The following is a 14554-nucleotide window of genomic DNA, read 5'->3' as shown; positions in this document are numbered from 1 at the left end:
AGAGACAGGGCACAGAAAATTTATGACAATGTAAACTAGCAGAGCATTTCGTTCAAGATGGATCACAGTGAGAGAGAGAGAGACAGAGAGGGATGGTTCGAGTTTGCTCGTACACGAGGATCGTCTTTTGAGTTTGACACTCAGTCGAGATGAAGGAGTTCTTTGATCGCGTCCCGGCACGTTCGTTCCCATCCTTCACCTCCGTTGCATCCATCCTTGCCTCCCTTCCACTTCTTGTCCCACTTGCGCAAGTTCTCACCGACAATCTCGTCGACGAATCGTTGTCCCTCGACCTCTTTGCCTCCTCCACCGGCACCTAGAACCCAAGTCGGTCGAGTCGGGTATCGACCTCGTCGGGTGTCCCATGCTTTCGCACCATCCGACTTCTTGCCTCGGTCCGCCTCGTACCGTTCCTGAACCCACGCGCGTTCAATCTGACCATTGATGCGTTCGCCCTCGCGAGCAAACACGCGTCGACGGCGCGTGACTCCTTTCAGAGTCCAGTACAACCGGTTGAGTCCGAGGTCCGTGTAGATTGCCGGAAGTGTGCGGGTGAAGAACGTCGGCACAACATTGAGACTCGATCGCGCCGACTTGTGCAACGTCGTTGAAGGCGCGTACGGGTTGATGTACAAGAACGAGTGCACGAGGCGAGGGTGCAAGGACGCAAACAGCGTCGTAACCATCGTCGCTTTGCCGCGCGAAACGAGAATGAAGCCCGAGCGGGCAAGAGGCGTCGGCGCCATGTCGTCGTCAGTGTCTTGGTCTTCGCTTGCGTTCTCGAGCGAAGGAGGAGGCTCGAGTCGAGCCAGTTCACCCGAAACCGAAAGAGCTTGAGTGAGAGCCGAGACGACGTGAGGAGTCGACGAGGTGGCAGACGAGTCAGAGAAGCCATAGCTGTGGAAGGAGCAGTTTCTGGCTGTCAGTGGCTGGATGAACAGGCCTGGCGAACGAGAACGAAAGAAGCTGACCCAGGTCGGTCCCAGAAGCAGACCCTCGTCTCGACATCGCCACTGTTGAGGTCGCCTTCCCTAAGCATCTTGACGAGCCATTCGGCATCGACCGCTCCAGGAACACCTTGTTCCGATTCGACCAAAACCGTGCGACGGACGGTCGGGCGGCCAAAGGTCGCGCTCGAATTGACAGGAGCAGCCGTTGCCGAATTCAAGTACGGAGGGTCGTCGAGGCCGATTCCGCGGCAGGCGAGGTGGACGCGGTAGTAGTGGCCTCTGAAGCCTTGAGTGAGCGATCCTCGGCCAAGCTCGCTGTCAAGCAGGTTCGTACTCCTTGGGTCAGCCAGGCCACGGTGTGGACGCGAGTTCGGACGACTCATGTAGAACTCACGGGAAGTAGCTCCTGGTCCAGAGCCAAGGGTCGACTTTCCAGCGCTGACCAGGCTGCTCGACCGACGCGTCGATCGCCCGGATGATGACTCCAATCGCGATGAGGGCGGTCGCGACGAGGATCGCGATGTGGCCGAGCGCGAGAGGCAGACTGATTCCGACAAACGAGGCGGTGTATCCGCAGACGCGCTTGAAGGATGCGAAGCAGCCACCATCGACTTCAGGGTCGAGGTCATCGGCAGGTGCGAGGAGCGGAGCGTAACGATCCGTGAGGGAGGCCGAGATGACAGCGTGGATGCTCGAGACGATGAACAGGCCGAGCAGGATCGCGGTCAATGCACCTTCGACCACGCGCAATTGGGTGACAGAGACGATGACGATGAGAGCGATGAATGCGACAATGGTTGTTCCGACAGAGGTGAATTTGGAGAGAATTGGCGATTCGTGAGGGAACACGAACGCAAGGATCGAGAGGCTGTTCAAGGTCCGACGTGAGAAGAGGTCAGTCCGTGGATACCTCCGTGGGAATGGGCGGGGGAACGGAAGGAGACTTGCGTATTGGTGACGCAGGACAAGAAGCTGATCCAGATGGGGAGGAACATTGAACCACGATGAGGCGGGAGTGCCGTGTGCTGCATGTAGGGACTCTTGACCGATGCGAGCGACATCGTCCAGAAGTAGCCATTCGCAACTTTGGAAAGAATGCAAAGAGACGTCAGTGGGCAATCTCGAGACGGTAGGTGGTGCGAGGCGGGACTGACTGAGCAACAGCACTGCGACCCAGAAGTCGATCCGCAACGACCACGGCTTCCTGGTCACGACGACAGCAGCTTCAACGGCCGAATCTTGGTCTCGTTGCCGTCTCTGCCCGAGCAAGGCGGTACGCTCGTTCGCATCAACTTGATCTCCTCTGACGCTGCGGGGTTGCGGATGCGATGACGGCGGCTCCATCGGGGGCGCCTCGTCGAGGGTCGTGATCTCGTTCGAGGCCGAGTACGGTCCGTCGCCCACCTGCGACTTGCGTGCAGCGGCACTCATGCTGTGGTGGATCTCGGGAGCAAGAGGGGGAGAAACTGATGACGCACTCTGATCTTTTTCCGTCTGCGCAAAAGCCTCCCCGGAATCGCAATATCAAAGATTACGCTCTCGATGCCAAGCAATTCACATGTGGCACTACTAGATGTTTTACATTTCACAAGGACGGAAGAGTCTCGATGCCTACTGAATGAGTCGCTTTCGCTACTCGGGCGCAGGGTAAGGGTGAGGCTCGTTGATGGTGATCACTTTGCGCTGAGTGAATTCTCTATTGAAGGAATAAGCCGACGATCAGTCGCCGCTCAATTGGACAACAACACCAGCGACCAAACGAAGGGAAACTGACCGGATACCCTCGATGCCGTTGAAGTTGCCGAATCCTGAAGACTTGGTTCCTCCGTGCGGCATCTGCGCCGAATCGTGGATCGTAGCCTAGCATGACAAGACCACTTAGCCTCTGAACACCGAGTCTCGCTCGGATGGAATCGGTCGAGGGAGTGAAACCTACACCGTTGAGGTGGACCATGCCGCTCTCGATTTCGCGCGCAATCTTGTATCCCCGCGAGGTGTCCTTCGTAAACACTGCCGCAGCGAGTCCATCTACCGGTACCAAGCGATCGGCATGATATCAGCGCAAGCACTCACCTCCCGCAAACCTGGAAGCACGGGCGAAAAAGCTTTAACTCACAGTCGTTGTCGTTTGCGATCGCGATGGCTTCGTCGTCTTTTTTGAACGTCACCAACGAGAACGTAGGTGAGAACATTTCCTCTTTGAAGATTCGCATCTTGTCCGTCACGCCGCGCAGCAACCTCGGCTGGACAATGTTGCCCGATGTTTCAAGCTTGGACGAACCGGCGACCACCTTGGCTCCTTTGCTCAACGCGTCCTCGACAATCTCCCGCGTCCGCTTGGCAGACGCTTCCGTGAACAGACCTCGCATCGGCGCGGTGGGCTCCTTCGATGCGCGCGGGTGCTTCGCGCTGAAGAGCTCGACAAACTTGTCCGCGATCGATTCGTGAACGATGGCGGTCTGCGTCGCCATGCATACTCTGTTGTGGGCGAAATCGGCAAGCGTGAGTCAACGAACGGAGACGGCGGAACGAGAGGCAATACACTGCGACGTACTGGCCCGAATGGAAGAATGCGCCAAACTTGATCGCGTTGACGGCGTGTTCGAGATCAGCATCCTCGCACACGATCGCAGGCGCGTTGCCTCCTAGCTCGAGCGTGACAGGTTTGATGTGTCTGCCGCAAGAGGCGGCAATGATCGATCCGACTCGGGTTGAACCAGTGAAGCTGCAAAGATGCGAGACACAAACGAGGGGAATCAGGCCCTGCACGGACGGGACCAATCAACAAGAGACGGCCAGGACGCACTTGACTTTGCGTACGGCGGAATGCGCGATGAATGCTTCCACCACGTCGGCGGCATCACTCGGAGACACGTGCACGATGGAGAGAACACCATCGGGGAGGCCGGCGGCTGCCATGACTTCGGCAATGATCATATGGGTGCGGGGGGAGATTTCGGAAGTCTTGAGGATCGCCGAGCTGTTTCCGCATGAAACACGTCAGTGCTCAGGGGGCTCGGCGTTCCGAGTTCACAACTCACTTTCCAGCCATGATCGGTTGGAGACAGGCGCGTTGACCGAGGGTAAGCTTTACAGCGCTGAATATCAGCAGAGTGACCGTGCGCAGAACGGATCGACGAGATTCGAGCTCACTGGAGCATTCCAAGGGGCGCATCCGAGGACGACTCCGAAAGGAACGCGTTCGATGACTGAGGTGTATGAGACGTATTCGCGACATGATCAGCTCGGGTATTCTTCGACAAATGTCATCGATTCTGCAGCGAAGTCCTTACATGCTCGCTGATCGCTCGGCGTGGAAGCGATCTCGCCACGCAGAGCGGCCGTCGCTACTGCCGCGACTTCCTCGATCGAGTCGATCGCGAGACCGCACTCGAACCCGGCCCACGCCGTGGTTGAAGTCGTCTCGTGCGCTTCCACCTGGGCAAATTCGGCCGTTCGCTCTCTCAGAATCGCAGCCGCTTTGAGGAAGATAGATCTGCGCGTAGCCGCGGAGGTCTGTCAATGTCGATCGAAAGTCGAGTGGTCCGGCAAAAGTCAGCGAATTCAAGCAGAGCGTGAGACTCGGGTGATCGCAGGAAACAGGTCGTACCTTGGCCCAGCTTTTCTGTGCTCTGTGTGCAGACTCTACGACTTTGGGTACATCCTGGACGGTGATGGACGAGACGGTGTGCAGGACGGTCGAAGTGTCGTGGGGGTCTTTGACATCGAATGTCGCCCCTCCAGTGAACGCCTCGCCATCGACATAGCACGGAAGCGGCTTCTGATCGAGGAACTGGAACGAGCTGGTGTGTGACAGTCGAACGAGCGAGAGACGATGAGTGCCGAATACAAGTGGAGGCGATTTGTCGAAAGCATACGCAGAGAGTGGGTGTGTCAGTCCCCGAGCGCGATCTCCGACTGGCGGTACAGACTTGTGTCTTACCTCATGTTGCAGTGCAGGTATAGTGAGCGAGAGAGTCAAAGGAAGAATTGCCGAGAAAGTTCAGTTTGTGGGGGCAAGCGCGTGAAGGTTTGGCCGACGGTGCCCCTCGAAAAACCATTGCTTCCGCTCGCCTCGCTCTAGCATGATCCCGGCGCATTCAGGGACAAATCGCACTGGCAAAAGGTGATTTCCGATTGGCAGCAAATCATTTTCTCAGGTCAGACGATCGACGAGCCGCTTCAACCCTTTGTTCCGCACTTCGAATCCGTTTGCAGCCATCTCCCTCACGATCGCTCGTGCACGGCCCCAGTCCTTCATCTTGGTGAAACCGTCCAGCAGGATGAAGTACGTGTCCGAGGCCGTTGTGTTCTGACCTCGTCCAGGTCCTTCGGGGACCGCTTCGTCCGCACGATCCTCGGCAGGAGCAGCCAAAGTTGAGATCATGCCCGGGCGGCGCTTCATCTCCTTGTACAGCCGCAGCGCGAGCTCGACCCCGTAATCGGTCCGTAATGCAAGCGCTGACGCGAGGAAGGAGTTGAACCCGATCCGGTTCAACGAGAGGCCTCGTCGTTCCATGCGAGTCTTGAGGGTCAACGCGGCTCGTAGATACGGATGTTGCGCGTCTGTATTCATGCTGGCCTGGTCGAGCTCGAGTGGGGTCAGCGGGATCGCCCGCAGGAACCCTTGGATGAGCGACGTGTAGATGATCTCGTTCGTCGGCATCTTGCGTCCTTCCATCTCTTCGAGCACCTGCACTGCAGCCGAAAGCTGTTCCGCGTTTCCAGACTGCGTAAGCGCACTGATGATTGCGCCATAGGTCGTGACGGTAGGCTTGACTCGCGCGGCCTCCATGATGCGAATCGTCTTTGCCGTCGCATCTTGCTGACCCCCTTGAAGCAGAGCCACGAGCACCGTCGTGTACGTGTAGACGTCGGCTTCGAGATTGCGCTCCGTGACGAGCTTGAGCATGCGCACAACCGCTGGCAGATCAGGCTTGTTGCCCCGCGTGTAGTACTTGAGGAACAGGTTGACGGCTCGAATCGTGGGCGGCGAGCCGGCAGCTTCCATGTCGGCAAGAAGCTTCTCCGCGTCTTCTGGCTTGCCGTTCGAGAGTAGTCCGCTGATGAGTTTGTCCCCGACGACCTCTGGCATCCGACCTCCAAGCTCATTTCGAACTTCACGCTGCACATCCTGGTCCGCCCTCATGAGTTCCGAGAGCCTCAGGGCCTCGTCGCTCTCCTTGGCGTGAAAGTACGCATCGATTCGGGCCAACCACGCTCGCAGGTCGGGGGTCGTTCCCGACTTGATCAGGTCGGACCAGGTGTTCTCAACCGCGTTCAGATCTCCTCGTTGCCCGTAACCGGTCAAGAGCCCCGTCCAGGTGACGATTCCTGGCTTGAGCGGGGGAGAACGACTCGCGAGCCATGCCCACAGCTCGTTTGCCTGCTCGAGTGACCGGGCCCGCACAAATCCCGAGAGGAACGCGTTGACAGTCGACTGCGTCAAGAGTGCCGGCAGGGTCACCCCTCTTAGCGGCAACGTCGACTCTGGCGCAACTTGCGTTGATGGAATAGCAGAATGTTCCGTGATAGACTCTGGCCCGCTTGTGACTGGCGACTCCTCCGCTTTTGCGCGGTCGTCCTCTTCGCTTGTCCAAGCCTGCCGTGTGTCCGAATTCCATTTCTCGGTCGAAATCCATCGATATTCTTGGTTGTCGATCGCCTGGGTCAACGAGAACCACAGTTCCCACACTTGCTGATGCGCACTGCGCTGGAACGCGCCTCGGACGTGCTGCGTGAGTGCGAGTCCCGGCTGCAAAGGGTTCTCGTACCAGATCTGGGCGAGAGCGACTTGTCGCAGCCATGCGACCGCCGATGAGAACGCGTCCGGATCTTCGTCGTAGACGCGGGCTGCGAAGGCGCGATTGATCCATTTCTCGGCGTCTGGGTGGTTCAGCCATCGTTGCAAAGCAGGGAATGTAGGGTCGAGGAGGTCGGGCAACAGGGCGACGAAAGGCGGACGAGTGGTGCTGTGGCGATAGGAGACTGATTTGGCCGCGACGTACGCTGCGAACAAGAACACTGGGGGTTTCGAAGGAATCGGAGTTGGGGTAGCTGTCGGGGCGAAGCCGCGAGTTGGTTGATAAGCCCAGTTGATCGCGGCAGGTCCTTCACGCAGGGCGAGATGTTCGCCACGCATGAAGGCTTCCCACACTTCGACGACGTGCTGACAACCTAACGGGCCGAGTTCGATCGACGACCAGGCCCACTCGACGAGTCCGGCCATGTCCTTCTCACCCATGAGCCACAGCGCAAGTTCCTTGACCTGCTTCCAATCGTAGCCGGGTTCGCGGTTTCGTTCTGCGAGACTGCACGCTCTGAGGGCCTTTGCGAGATCTTTCGCTTGCAGCCTCGCCACCTGCCCAGCGTTCCTGATGGGGACCCAGCCCTGCGTGAATGCTTGACTGTAGTCACGTCTCGCATCACGTGTTCCCCGCACGATTGAGAGGACTGCCTCGTTATGCTGTTGAATTGCCGGATCGGACGTCGCTGCAGATGGAGCCGTGTTGCGAATCTGGGACAAGAGGTCGACAGCCGAGGGCGCTCGAGGCGATGCGGGAGGTCTGCCGCGTTGGACCCGTACTGGGGGCTCTCCAGATTCACGTCTCGCTTTCTGACGCTGCTTGCGAGATGGTTTGTCCGAGTTGCTGGCTGAAGCCGGAGCTGTCGAAGTTGAAGGAACGGGTCCAGGGTTCGTGACATGCGAGGCGGAGTGCGCCCGCCGACGGGACCTGACAAAATGGGTCGAGAACGCTGCTGGAGCGAGCACATCGAGTAGCGCCGCGGTCGAACCACTGGCGAGAGCTCTTCGCGATGAAGCGAGAACTGTAGCCATTTGCAAGCTGCTTTATGCCCAAAGGACCTGTTCAGCACCATGCTTGTTTGAACCCATAGAGCGGCAAACTTACTGTGAGCCGAGAGCGATGCAGGCACTAGGAAACGCAGAGAAATATGGAAAGCGCGACACCGCAACTCGAAAGTCAGGCGCGCGTGAGCAATAAAATCAAAACCCACCGCCGTAATCGAGTTGTAGCGTTTCTTACTGCAACATCACAGAGTTACAGAATACAAGGATACGAGAACACAAGACAAGGTGTACCATTGCCGAGTCCCCCTCGAAAAAGGTGCCGCAACGCACAGGCTGTCCTATCAGAATTTCGTGCACTCGGGTTCTCGTGACTACAAGAGCATTCTCCACCAGATAGACCGGCTAAATGAGCACCTACTCATCCATGCAGGTTCTTCCTCTCCGAGTACCGAAGAACCTCCGCTCCTACACGCTCTTCTTACAGGAATCCCTCGTGGCTGGACGTCGGCTTGCCTAACGATCCGGATGCATTTTCTCAGAGTCGCTGGTCGAGATCCAATCGATGATACCGTGCATCCTAGTCATCACAGAGCAGTGAGCTATCCGAAAAAAAGCAGAAGAAACAAACGGCCTACTCACAAATCGTCTTTTTCCGCGAGCGCCAAGCTGCCGATCCAGCGGAGACGAATTCTTGGAGGAGTCGTTCTTCATAGCTCCTGGTGCACCTGGTCTTGTTGAACGGCAAGATCATCCCCGATGGGAGCTTGAGCTCTCGAGAGTTCGTCCTTTTTCGCTTCGAGCCTGATCGCGTTGCGTTTACCGAGCACTCGCAATATCCGAGTCCTTTCGTTCGGACCCATTTCTGACCACCCGACAATTCTTGAGAGAGTCTGTTACAAACGCGAGAGCGAGTCAGTCTCGCAAGGAACATCATAGAGAGAGATAGCCTCAAATCATCCGTTGGACCAGATAGAGCTCGGGAAGACCTGGGAAAACGAAGCAAAGATACTGACACCGTCCGAGTTGACGACTGTGGGACCCAGTCGGTCGTACAGCGAGACCGACTCGCCCGTCCCGACGTCCAACTTGATCGGCGCGTCCGAAGCAGTGGGTGGGGCGGGCAGCGCGAGAGGCTCCTTTCGAGACGACGTCGATTCGCCAGATGCAGCAGCTTGAACGTGAGCTTCCGACATGGTGACCAGCCTCGAAGGTTTCGCTTAAGATGAGTGAGAGATCGATTCAAACTGCGCGGCCCAGCGGCCAAATCACTCTACCATAGCGGGAAGCCCCGCCAGGCCATTATAGCCTCACGGCTATGTACAACATGTCTACTCGTGATCATCCGCATAGAATGATTTTACCCGAAGAACCCAGAAGCCGAGCAGAATGATTTGCCAAAGCGTGCACCGGGGCGGCTAGCTGTTGGTAGACAATGGGAACAGATTCGTAGCTGTGCTTCCGCTGGGGAAGTGGATAATGTTTTGCAATAAGGGTAAAGTGTTGCGGCAAGTGCATCAAATTGGTACAGTAAGGGTTATGTATTTCTCGTCTATAGGGTATACAGTAGGGATGGGATCGGAGCAGTAAGGGGAAGCAAAATATCATACGGTACTAATATCATTCGGTACTGCAGGGATACGTTGAAATTCATAGAAAGCGCGTGGGCCGGTTCGACATGCGGAAGAGGGGGTAAAATGAGCGTTGGGCGGAAGAGGCGGAGGCTTGCATCGATTGAGAGTTGCAGAGGGCACGGTAGTGGTAGTGGTAGTAGTAGTAGTAGTAGTAGTAGTAGTAGTAGTAGTAGTAGTAGTAGTAGTAGTAGTAGTAGTAGTAGTAGTAGTAGTAGTAGTAGTAGTAGTAGTATTGCTGTACGCCTGAGCTCTATTATGGCCACGTCCGTACGCATGGAAGTGGGGGGAAGGCAAGGGGGGCCGCGAGGTGGTTTACTAATGTTGTGGTTGGGTGTAGACATTTGGAGGGGACTGTCCAGGCGGTGCGAAATCATGTCAGCGAACTCCATGAGGTAGATGGCCAATGTGAAGATCTATCGGGCAAGCATGGTTTAACGGGCGGTTTCTCGACTACGAGGGCGAGTAATGTGTAAGATGGGACTGGTTTCCGCATCAACGGTAGCGCTGAAGGCAGTAGGGGTGGTAGTGATAGTTATGGTGGTGGCAGGGGAAGGGAAGAGGAAGAAAGAGATCGATCCCAATTGCGGGGAAAACATGAAAGGTTCAAGTGGGGCAATGTGGGGCAATAATTCAAACATTTCGATTACTGTAGGGACGATTTACAGATTCTCGCGGTGACAAACGCTGATAGATCGGAAAACCAAGCCTCTAAAATTGCACAAGGGTTCCGATCGCAGAGTAAGAGAGAGAGAGAGTTTGCGAGGATCGCACCGCGCCCATTCGGGTGAGAGAAAGCCCAGAAAGAGACCAGAGGAACAGAAAGAGACGACATTTGTGGAACAAAACAGCATGGAAGAGGAGATCTCGGTATATAGGGAATATAGGATCCCGAATTTTAGGGAGAGAGAGACAGGCGAGGGGATCGATCAGATGGCTGAGAAGGGTTGTTTAGTTCTCGACAGGGCGGAGGACAAGCGCCTTGTCCGACTCGGGGACCGAAAGGACACGCATCTGCAACGACAGACCCGGGAGGAAAGGTCAGCTTGTTTCGAAGGCAACAGAGATACAGGAGATGGGCGGCGTACGGTGTTGGTCGATCCTCCTCCAGCCCTCCATCCCTGGATCGCGACGATCGTGTCGTTCTTCCTGACGATGCCGAGCTCGAGTCCACGCGAGAGTCCGTATCGGATACGGTTGTCAACGTCGACTTGCCATCCCTCGTCCGAAGTAGGCTTGGGCGCCTCGTAGAACATGGGGTAGCAGCCTCGGTGGAGGTGGAGCTGGCGCGAGGTCTGCTCGTTGCGAGTGACTGCAAGTAGAGGGCCACATCAGTCACTGAGGTAGAGATAGGCAGAAGAGGCCATAATCGAGGAAAAAGACTCACTCGTGATGATGGGGCAGTGGGGCTTGAACTTGGAGACGAGACGGGCAGTGTTGCCGGAAGTCGACATGACAATGATGGCACCGGCGTTCTGCTCGATCGCGGCAGCGACCGCAGCCATGGCGACGGTCTCCGAGGTCGGGGTCGGTCGGAGGGTCATCGAGCGGAGCTCGTTGAAGAGGGGAGGGTAGCAGATGGTCGCTTCGGCGAGGAGGCAGGTCTCGGCCATCATCTCGACTGTGCAGGTCATGAATCAGCGAAAGCCTGCAGTATAAGTGGAAGAGCAAGGCGCACCGGCAGCGATAGGGTAAGATCCCTTGGCGGTCTCTCCCGAAAGCATGACGCAGTCAGCTCCGTCAAGGACGGCGTTGGCGACATCGGAAACTTCGGCACGGGTGGGACGGGGGTTGTACTGGCGAATGGGGAGCATGCAAGCGTCAGTCGCGCCCTTGAAGCAGCGCTCAGAACGGGACAACCTACGGTCATCGATTCGAGCATCTGAGTAGCGCAGATGACGGGCTTGCCGGCGAGGTTGCACTTGGCGATCATCATCTTCTGGGCCATGAAGACCTGCGACGCGGGGATTTCGATTCCGAGGTCACCACGGGCAACCATGACACCGTCGGTCTCGCGGAGGATCTCGTCAAAGTTGGCGACACCTTGAAGGTTCTCAATCTTGACAATGATCTTGATGTTCTTGCCAGCCTCACCGAGGTGAGCACGGATGTCCTTGACGTCCTGGCCACGACGGATGAAAGAGGCAAAGATCATGTCGACACCGTTCTTGACACCGAACGAGAGGTCGTCCTTGTCCTTCTGCGAGATGGCAGGGAGGTCGACGTCGGTTCCGGGCAAGTTGACACCCTTCTTGGACGAGAGCGTGCCGTTGTTGACAGCCTCAACCTCGAGCGAGTCCTCGTGGATGGCGAGGACGTTGAACGAGAGGATACCATCGTCGACGTAGATGGGCTTGCCGGGCTGGATGACTTTGGGGAGGTTGGTGTAGTCGACGTACATGACCTTGTCGTCGCACTTGGTTGCGTACTCGGGGTTGGTCGAGAAGATCATCTTGTGTCCAGCGTTGATCTTGATCTGCATTCAGCGCACATGGGAAGGCCCAGTCAGAAGAATGACAGTAGTAATGCGCCGAAGACGAGATGAAATAGCGCACGTCAGTGTCGTTGACCATGTTACCAGTGCGGATCTCGGGTCCTTTCTGATAATTGAAAATCGATCGCGCTTGTCAGCAAGGGGTACAGGCTCAAGATGACAGACATCGAGCGTGACGCACCGTGTCGAGCGCGATGGCAAGAGGACGACCCTCGGTTTCTGTGGTGGGGAGACCGTCAATCCTCGCGCGCTTGGTAACGGGAGAATCGGCGCGCGACTGACGCGAGGCGGCGGCCCTGGTGTTGTCAATGACAGACTGGTGGTACTCGTAGGAACCGTGCGAGAAGTTCATGCGAACTGAGGTGCGAATCGTCATGAGGATGAGCGTCATGCGAGGCAAGTGATGTACGAAAAGGGAAATCGCAGCGCACCGACGTTGACACCGGCAGCGCGGAGCTTCTGGATCATCTCGGGCGAGTTGGTCTTGGGGCCTAGAGGACGAGGGCGAATCATGGTGAGCGAATGATCCTCTCGATCAACACAGTCACTACGAAAACATACCGATGGTCGCGATGATCGAGGTCTACACATGAAACAAGAGGTACAGGAGCTTGTCAGCGCACAATATCGAGTATACGGACGACGAGTTGAACGAATTGAAAGGCCCCTGCCCGCATCAGCCAACCCGGTGGACGGGATTGGCACAGCTTGATCGCGCGCGTGGCGGGTCTCAAGTTGTACCACAGGTGCTCTAAAAGCTTCCTGAGCCGTCTTTGGTGACATCAAGACAGATGCTGGCGTTCGAGAGCGTTTCGCAGCTCGTCTCGTTCGCCTCCACCTCCGTCTCCTCGTTCCTGAGACAGGAACAGCATCTTACCTTGCGCAGGGACTTGTGCTGGAGTCCCTCCTCCGCCGTGGGCGGGATGGAGAGGTTCGCGAGCCAGCTGAGCGAGTTGGACGACTGTTGAGGATTTCCCAACATTCGACGACACATCGATCACACCGCACAACGTTCGTCAGTAACAGCGCGCATCCATCGCAGCAGAGTCTCTGACGAGCACATACGGAATCGACAGCGAGCATGATGGATCAAAGACAGGCGGTGGGCGAGAGGGCTGAGCAAGAGAAAGGGAGGCGAACGCCGAGCGAGCGCTGTCCGACTTTTCCTTCGTTGGCTTATCGGCGACCACCTCACTCGCATCGTTTCTCGCACAGCTCACATGTCATTCACCATGCGATCGATAGGCTTGAGCATTGCGTCGAATTAAACACAAATAACCATCCAGTTCATCGATTTTGGTGCGGAGCAGGTAATCGATGCGCGATCATGCGGCAGCAGAGGCCTTTCCTGTTACTTCTCCGGTGTGGTAAAAATCTTGCAGCGTGTCCAGCGACACCTGTGCGTAGCCCAAGGGCAAGCCGCCCGAAACACTCCCATCCTCGGATCGATCCGACGGGATCTACGGGATCTATCCGGCATCGCCACAGCACTGCCCTGCAGGGTACGGCTGTCCTCTTCTGCAACAGCGTGAGACGTTGTCTTGGCTGCTGCAAGAGGAACGGTTCAGCATGGTCGGGCACACGAGATCTCACGAGGAAAACAGGCTTACACCGCTCGCTTGAGAATCTGTTTGACCGCAGTCCAGTTTCGAGCGCGATATCTGCGCAGAGCATAGTCTTACCCTACGCTTACTCGACCAGCTCGACTGCCCCACTGACGACCATCGCCTCGACGTCTTCCCGAGGCAAGAAATACTGCTTGCCCTTCTCGAGGTTGATCCTGTTCCCGCTGAGTAATTCGACCTCGCCCATGTCCTTGATCACGCGCACGTCCACCATGAGGTCCTTCGGAGGTGCAATGTCGGTCCCGCCGCCAAAGAGATCGACAGCATCCATCAACTGGGTGGGTTCGTCTTCAGCCTCGTCGAAATCTTCGTCGTCCATGAAGGCGTCCCGGGCTCGCGCTCCTCCTCCGTACCAGCTCGTCTTGAATTGTAGGCACAAATCCGAGTAACCCTTTGCGAACGCCTCATCGAAAGTGGTCATGTTTTGCCTTGTCTCCATTCCTTGCGCAAACACGTTGCTTGCGACTCCGCCCTTCTCCCAGAATTTGTCTTTGATCGTGTCGACTCGCTGTTGGTGGTACACGTACAACGCACGCTTGTTGCGGTTCGCCGCGTAGGCCGAGATGGTCAATTCTGCCGAGACTCCGGGTGTCGGTTGAACGCCTTGAGTCCCGACGAACGGCGCGGCAGTCGCGTTGACTGATTCGGCCAAGTTGTGGCTCTCTCGAATGACCGTGCGCACCGTGTTCGAGTTGTACGGTAGGAGAGACCGGGTTTGGAGAGACCGGTGCGACTCGACTACGAGTAGTTGTGCGTTGTCGCCGAGCACTACCCCAGAACGGTTCATCAGGCGCTTCCAATACGATATTGAGGGCCGCGAGCGAGCTTACTGTTCGGTTGTCGACGTATACCGCGTCAAGAGATCAAGGTGGTTCGCGACGCGTTCGATGAACAGACGCGTTTGTTTCGGATCTGCTGAGAGGCTGTGACAGTTGGCTTCGGCCCTCAGTCGCGAGTGTCAGGCTGAAAAGACAGTCGAGGTCAATTGGCAGCGAGTCAGATCGCGACGCCAATGGGACAGATCTGAGCCGAAGAACTTTCGAACC

At 56.8% G+C, this 14554-nt stretch overlaps 7 protein-coding genes across 7 annotated transcripts; all 7 read right to left on the bottom strand.

Annotated features, from left to right (window-relative positions):
- Positions 1-140: 140 nt before the first annotated feature.
- On the bottom strand, positions 141-2381 carry JCM15063_005262 (uncharacterized protein; the record flags this gene model as incomplete). The annotated part of the gene is made up of 5 exons (XM_076680068.1): positions 141-897; positions 972-1265; positions 1345-1818; positions 1899-2034; positions 2105-2381. The coding sequence occupies 5 exons, from the start codon at positions 2379-2381 to the stop codon at positions 141-143; spliced, it is 1938 nt and encodes a 645-aa protein (XP_076532813.1).
- A 201-nt stretch (positions 2382-2582) lies between these two features.
- Positions 2583-4898, bottom strand: JCM15063_005261 (uncharacterized protein; the record flags this gene model as incomplete). Its single annotated transcript, XM_076680067.1, has 11 exons — positions 2583-2646; positions 2725-2810; positions 2887-2978; positions 3067-3428; positions 3505-3675; positions 3757-3930; positions 3992-4038; positions 4104-4159; positions 4244-4466; positions 4561-4753; positions 4894-4898. The coding sequence occupies 11 exons, from the start codon at positions 4896-4898 to the stop codon at positions 2583-2585; spliced, it is 1473 nt and encodes a 490-aa protein (XP_076532812.1).
- A 208-nt stretch (positions 4899-5106) lies between these two features.
- On the bottom strand, positions 5107-7788 carry JCM15063_005260 (uncharacterized protein; the record flags this gene model as incomplete). The annotated part of the gene is made up of 1 exon (XM_076680066.1): positions 5107-7788. The coding sequence occupies one exon, from the start codon at positions 7786-7788 to the stop codon at positions 5107-5109; it is 2682 nt and encodes an 893-aa protein (XP_076532811.1).
- Positions 7789-8468: 680 nt separating this feature from the next.
- On the bottom strand, positions 8469-8954 carry JCM15063_005259 (uncharacterized protein; the record flags this gene model as incomplete). Its single annotated transcript, XM_076680065.1, has 2 exons — positions 8469-8651; positions 8775-8954. 2 exons carry the CDS (start codon positions 8952-8954, stop codon positions 8469-8471), a joined length of 363 nt encoding a protein of 120 aa, XP_076532810.1.
- A 454-nt stretch (positions 8955-9408) lies between these two features.
- JCM15063_005258 (uncharacterized protein) lies at positions 9409-9781 on the bottom strand (the record flags this gene model as incomplete). The annotated part of the gene is made up of 2 exons (XM_076680064.1): positions 9409-9635; positions 9709-9781. The coding sequence occupies 2 exons, from the start codon at positions 9779-9781 to the stop codon at positions 9409-9411; spliced, it is 300 nt and encodes a 99-aa protein (XP_076532809.1).
- A 559-nt stretch (positions 9782-10340) lies between these two features.
- CDC19 (pyruvate kinase CDC19) lies at positions 10341-12865 on the bottom strand (the record flags this gene model as incomplete). The annotated part of the gene is made up of 11 exons (XM_076680063.1): positions 10341-10403; positions 10478-10701; positions 10777-11010; positions 11068-11185; positions 11254-11865; positions 11945-11989; positions 12065-12102; positions 12166-12240; positions 12315-12374; positions 12445-12466; positions 12761-12865. The coding sequence occupies 11 exons, from the start codon at positions 12863-12865 to the stop codon at positions 10341-10343; spliced, it is 1596 nt and encodes a 531-aa protein (XP_076532808.1).
- A 707-nt stretch (positions 12866-13572) lies between these two features.
- Positions 13573-14295, bottom strand: PSF1 (DNA replication protein PSF1; the record flags this gene model as incomplete). Its single annotated transcript, XM_076680062.1, has 1 exon — positions 13573-14295. One exon carries the CDS (start codon positions 14293-14295, stop codon positions 13573-13575), a length of 723 nt encoding a protein of 240 aa, XP_076532807.1.
- Between the last annotated feature and the right edge of the window lie 259 nt (positions 14296-14554).

Source organism: Sporobolomyces koalae (genome assembly GCF_050403365.1).
Source record: "Sporobolomyces koalae JCM15063 DNA, S_koalae_JCM15063T_v1_ctg31, whole genome shotgun sequence".
Classification (NCBI taxonomy): domain Eukaryota; kingdom Fungi; phylum Basidiomycota; class Microbotryomycetes; order Sporidiobolales; family Sporidiobolaceae; genus Sporobolomyces; species Sporobolomyces koalae.
Note: the sequence above shows the minus strand (reverse complement) of the source record. Positions and strands in the feature narration are given on the sequence as shown.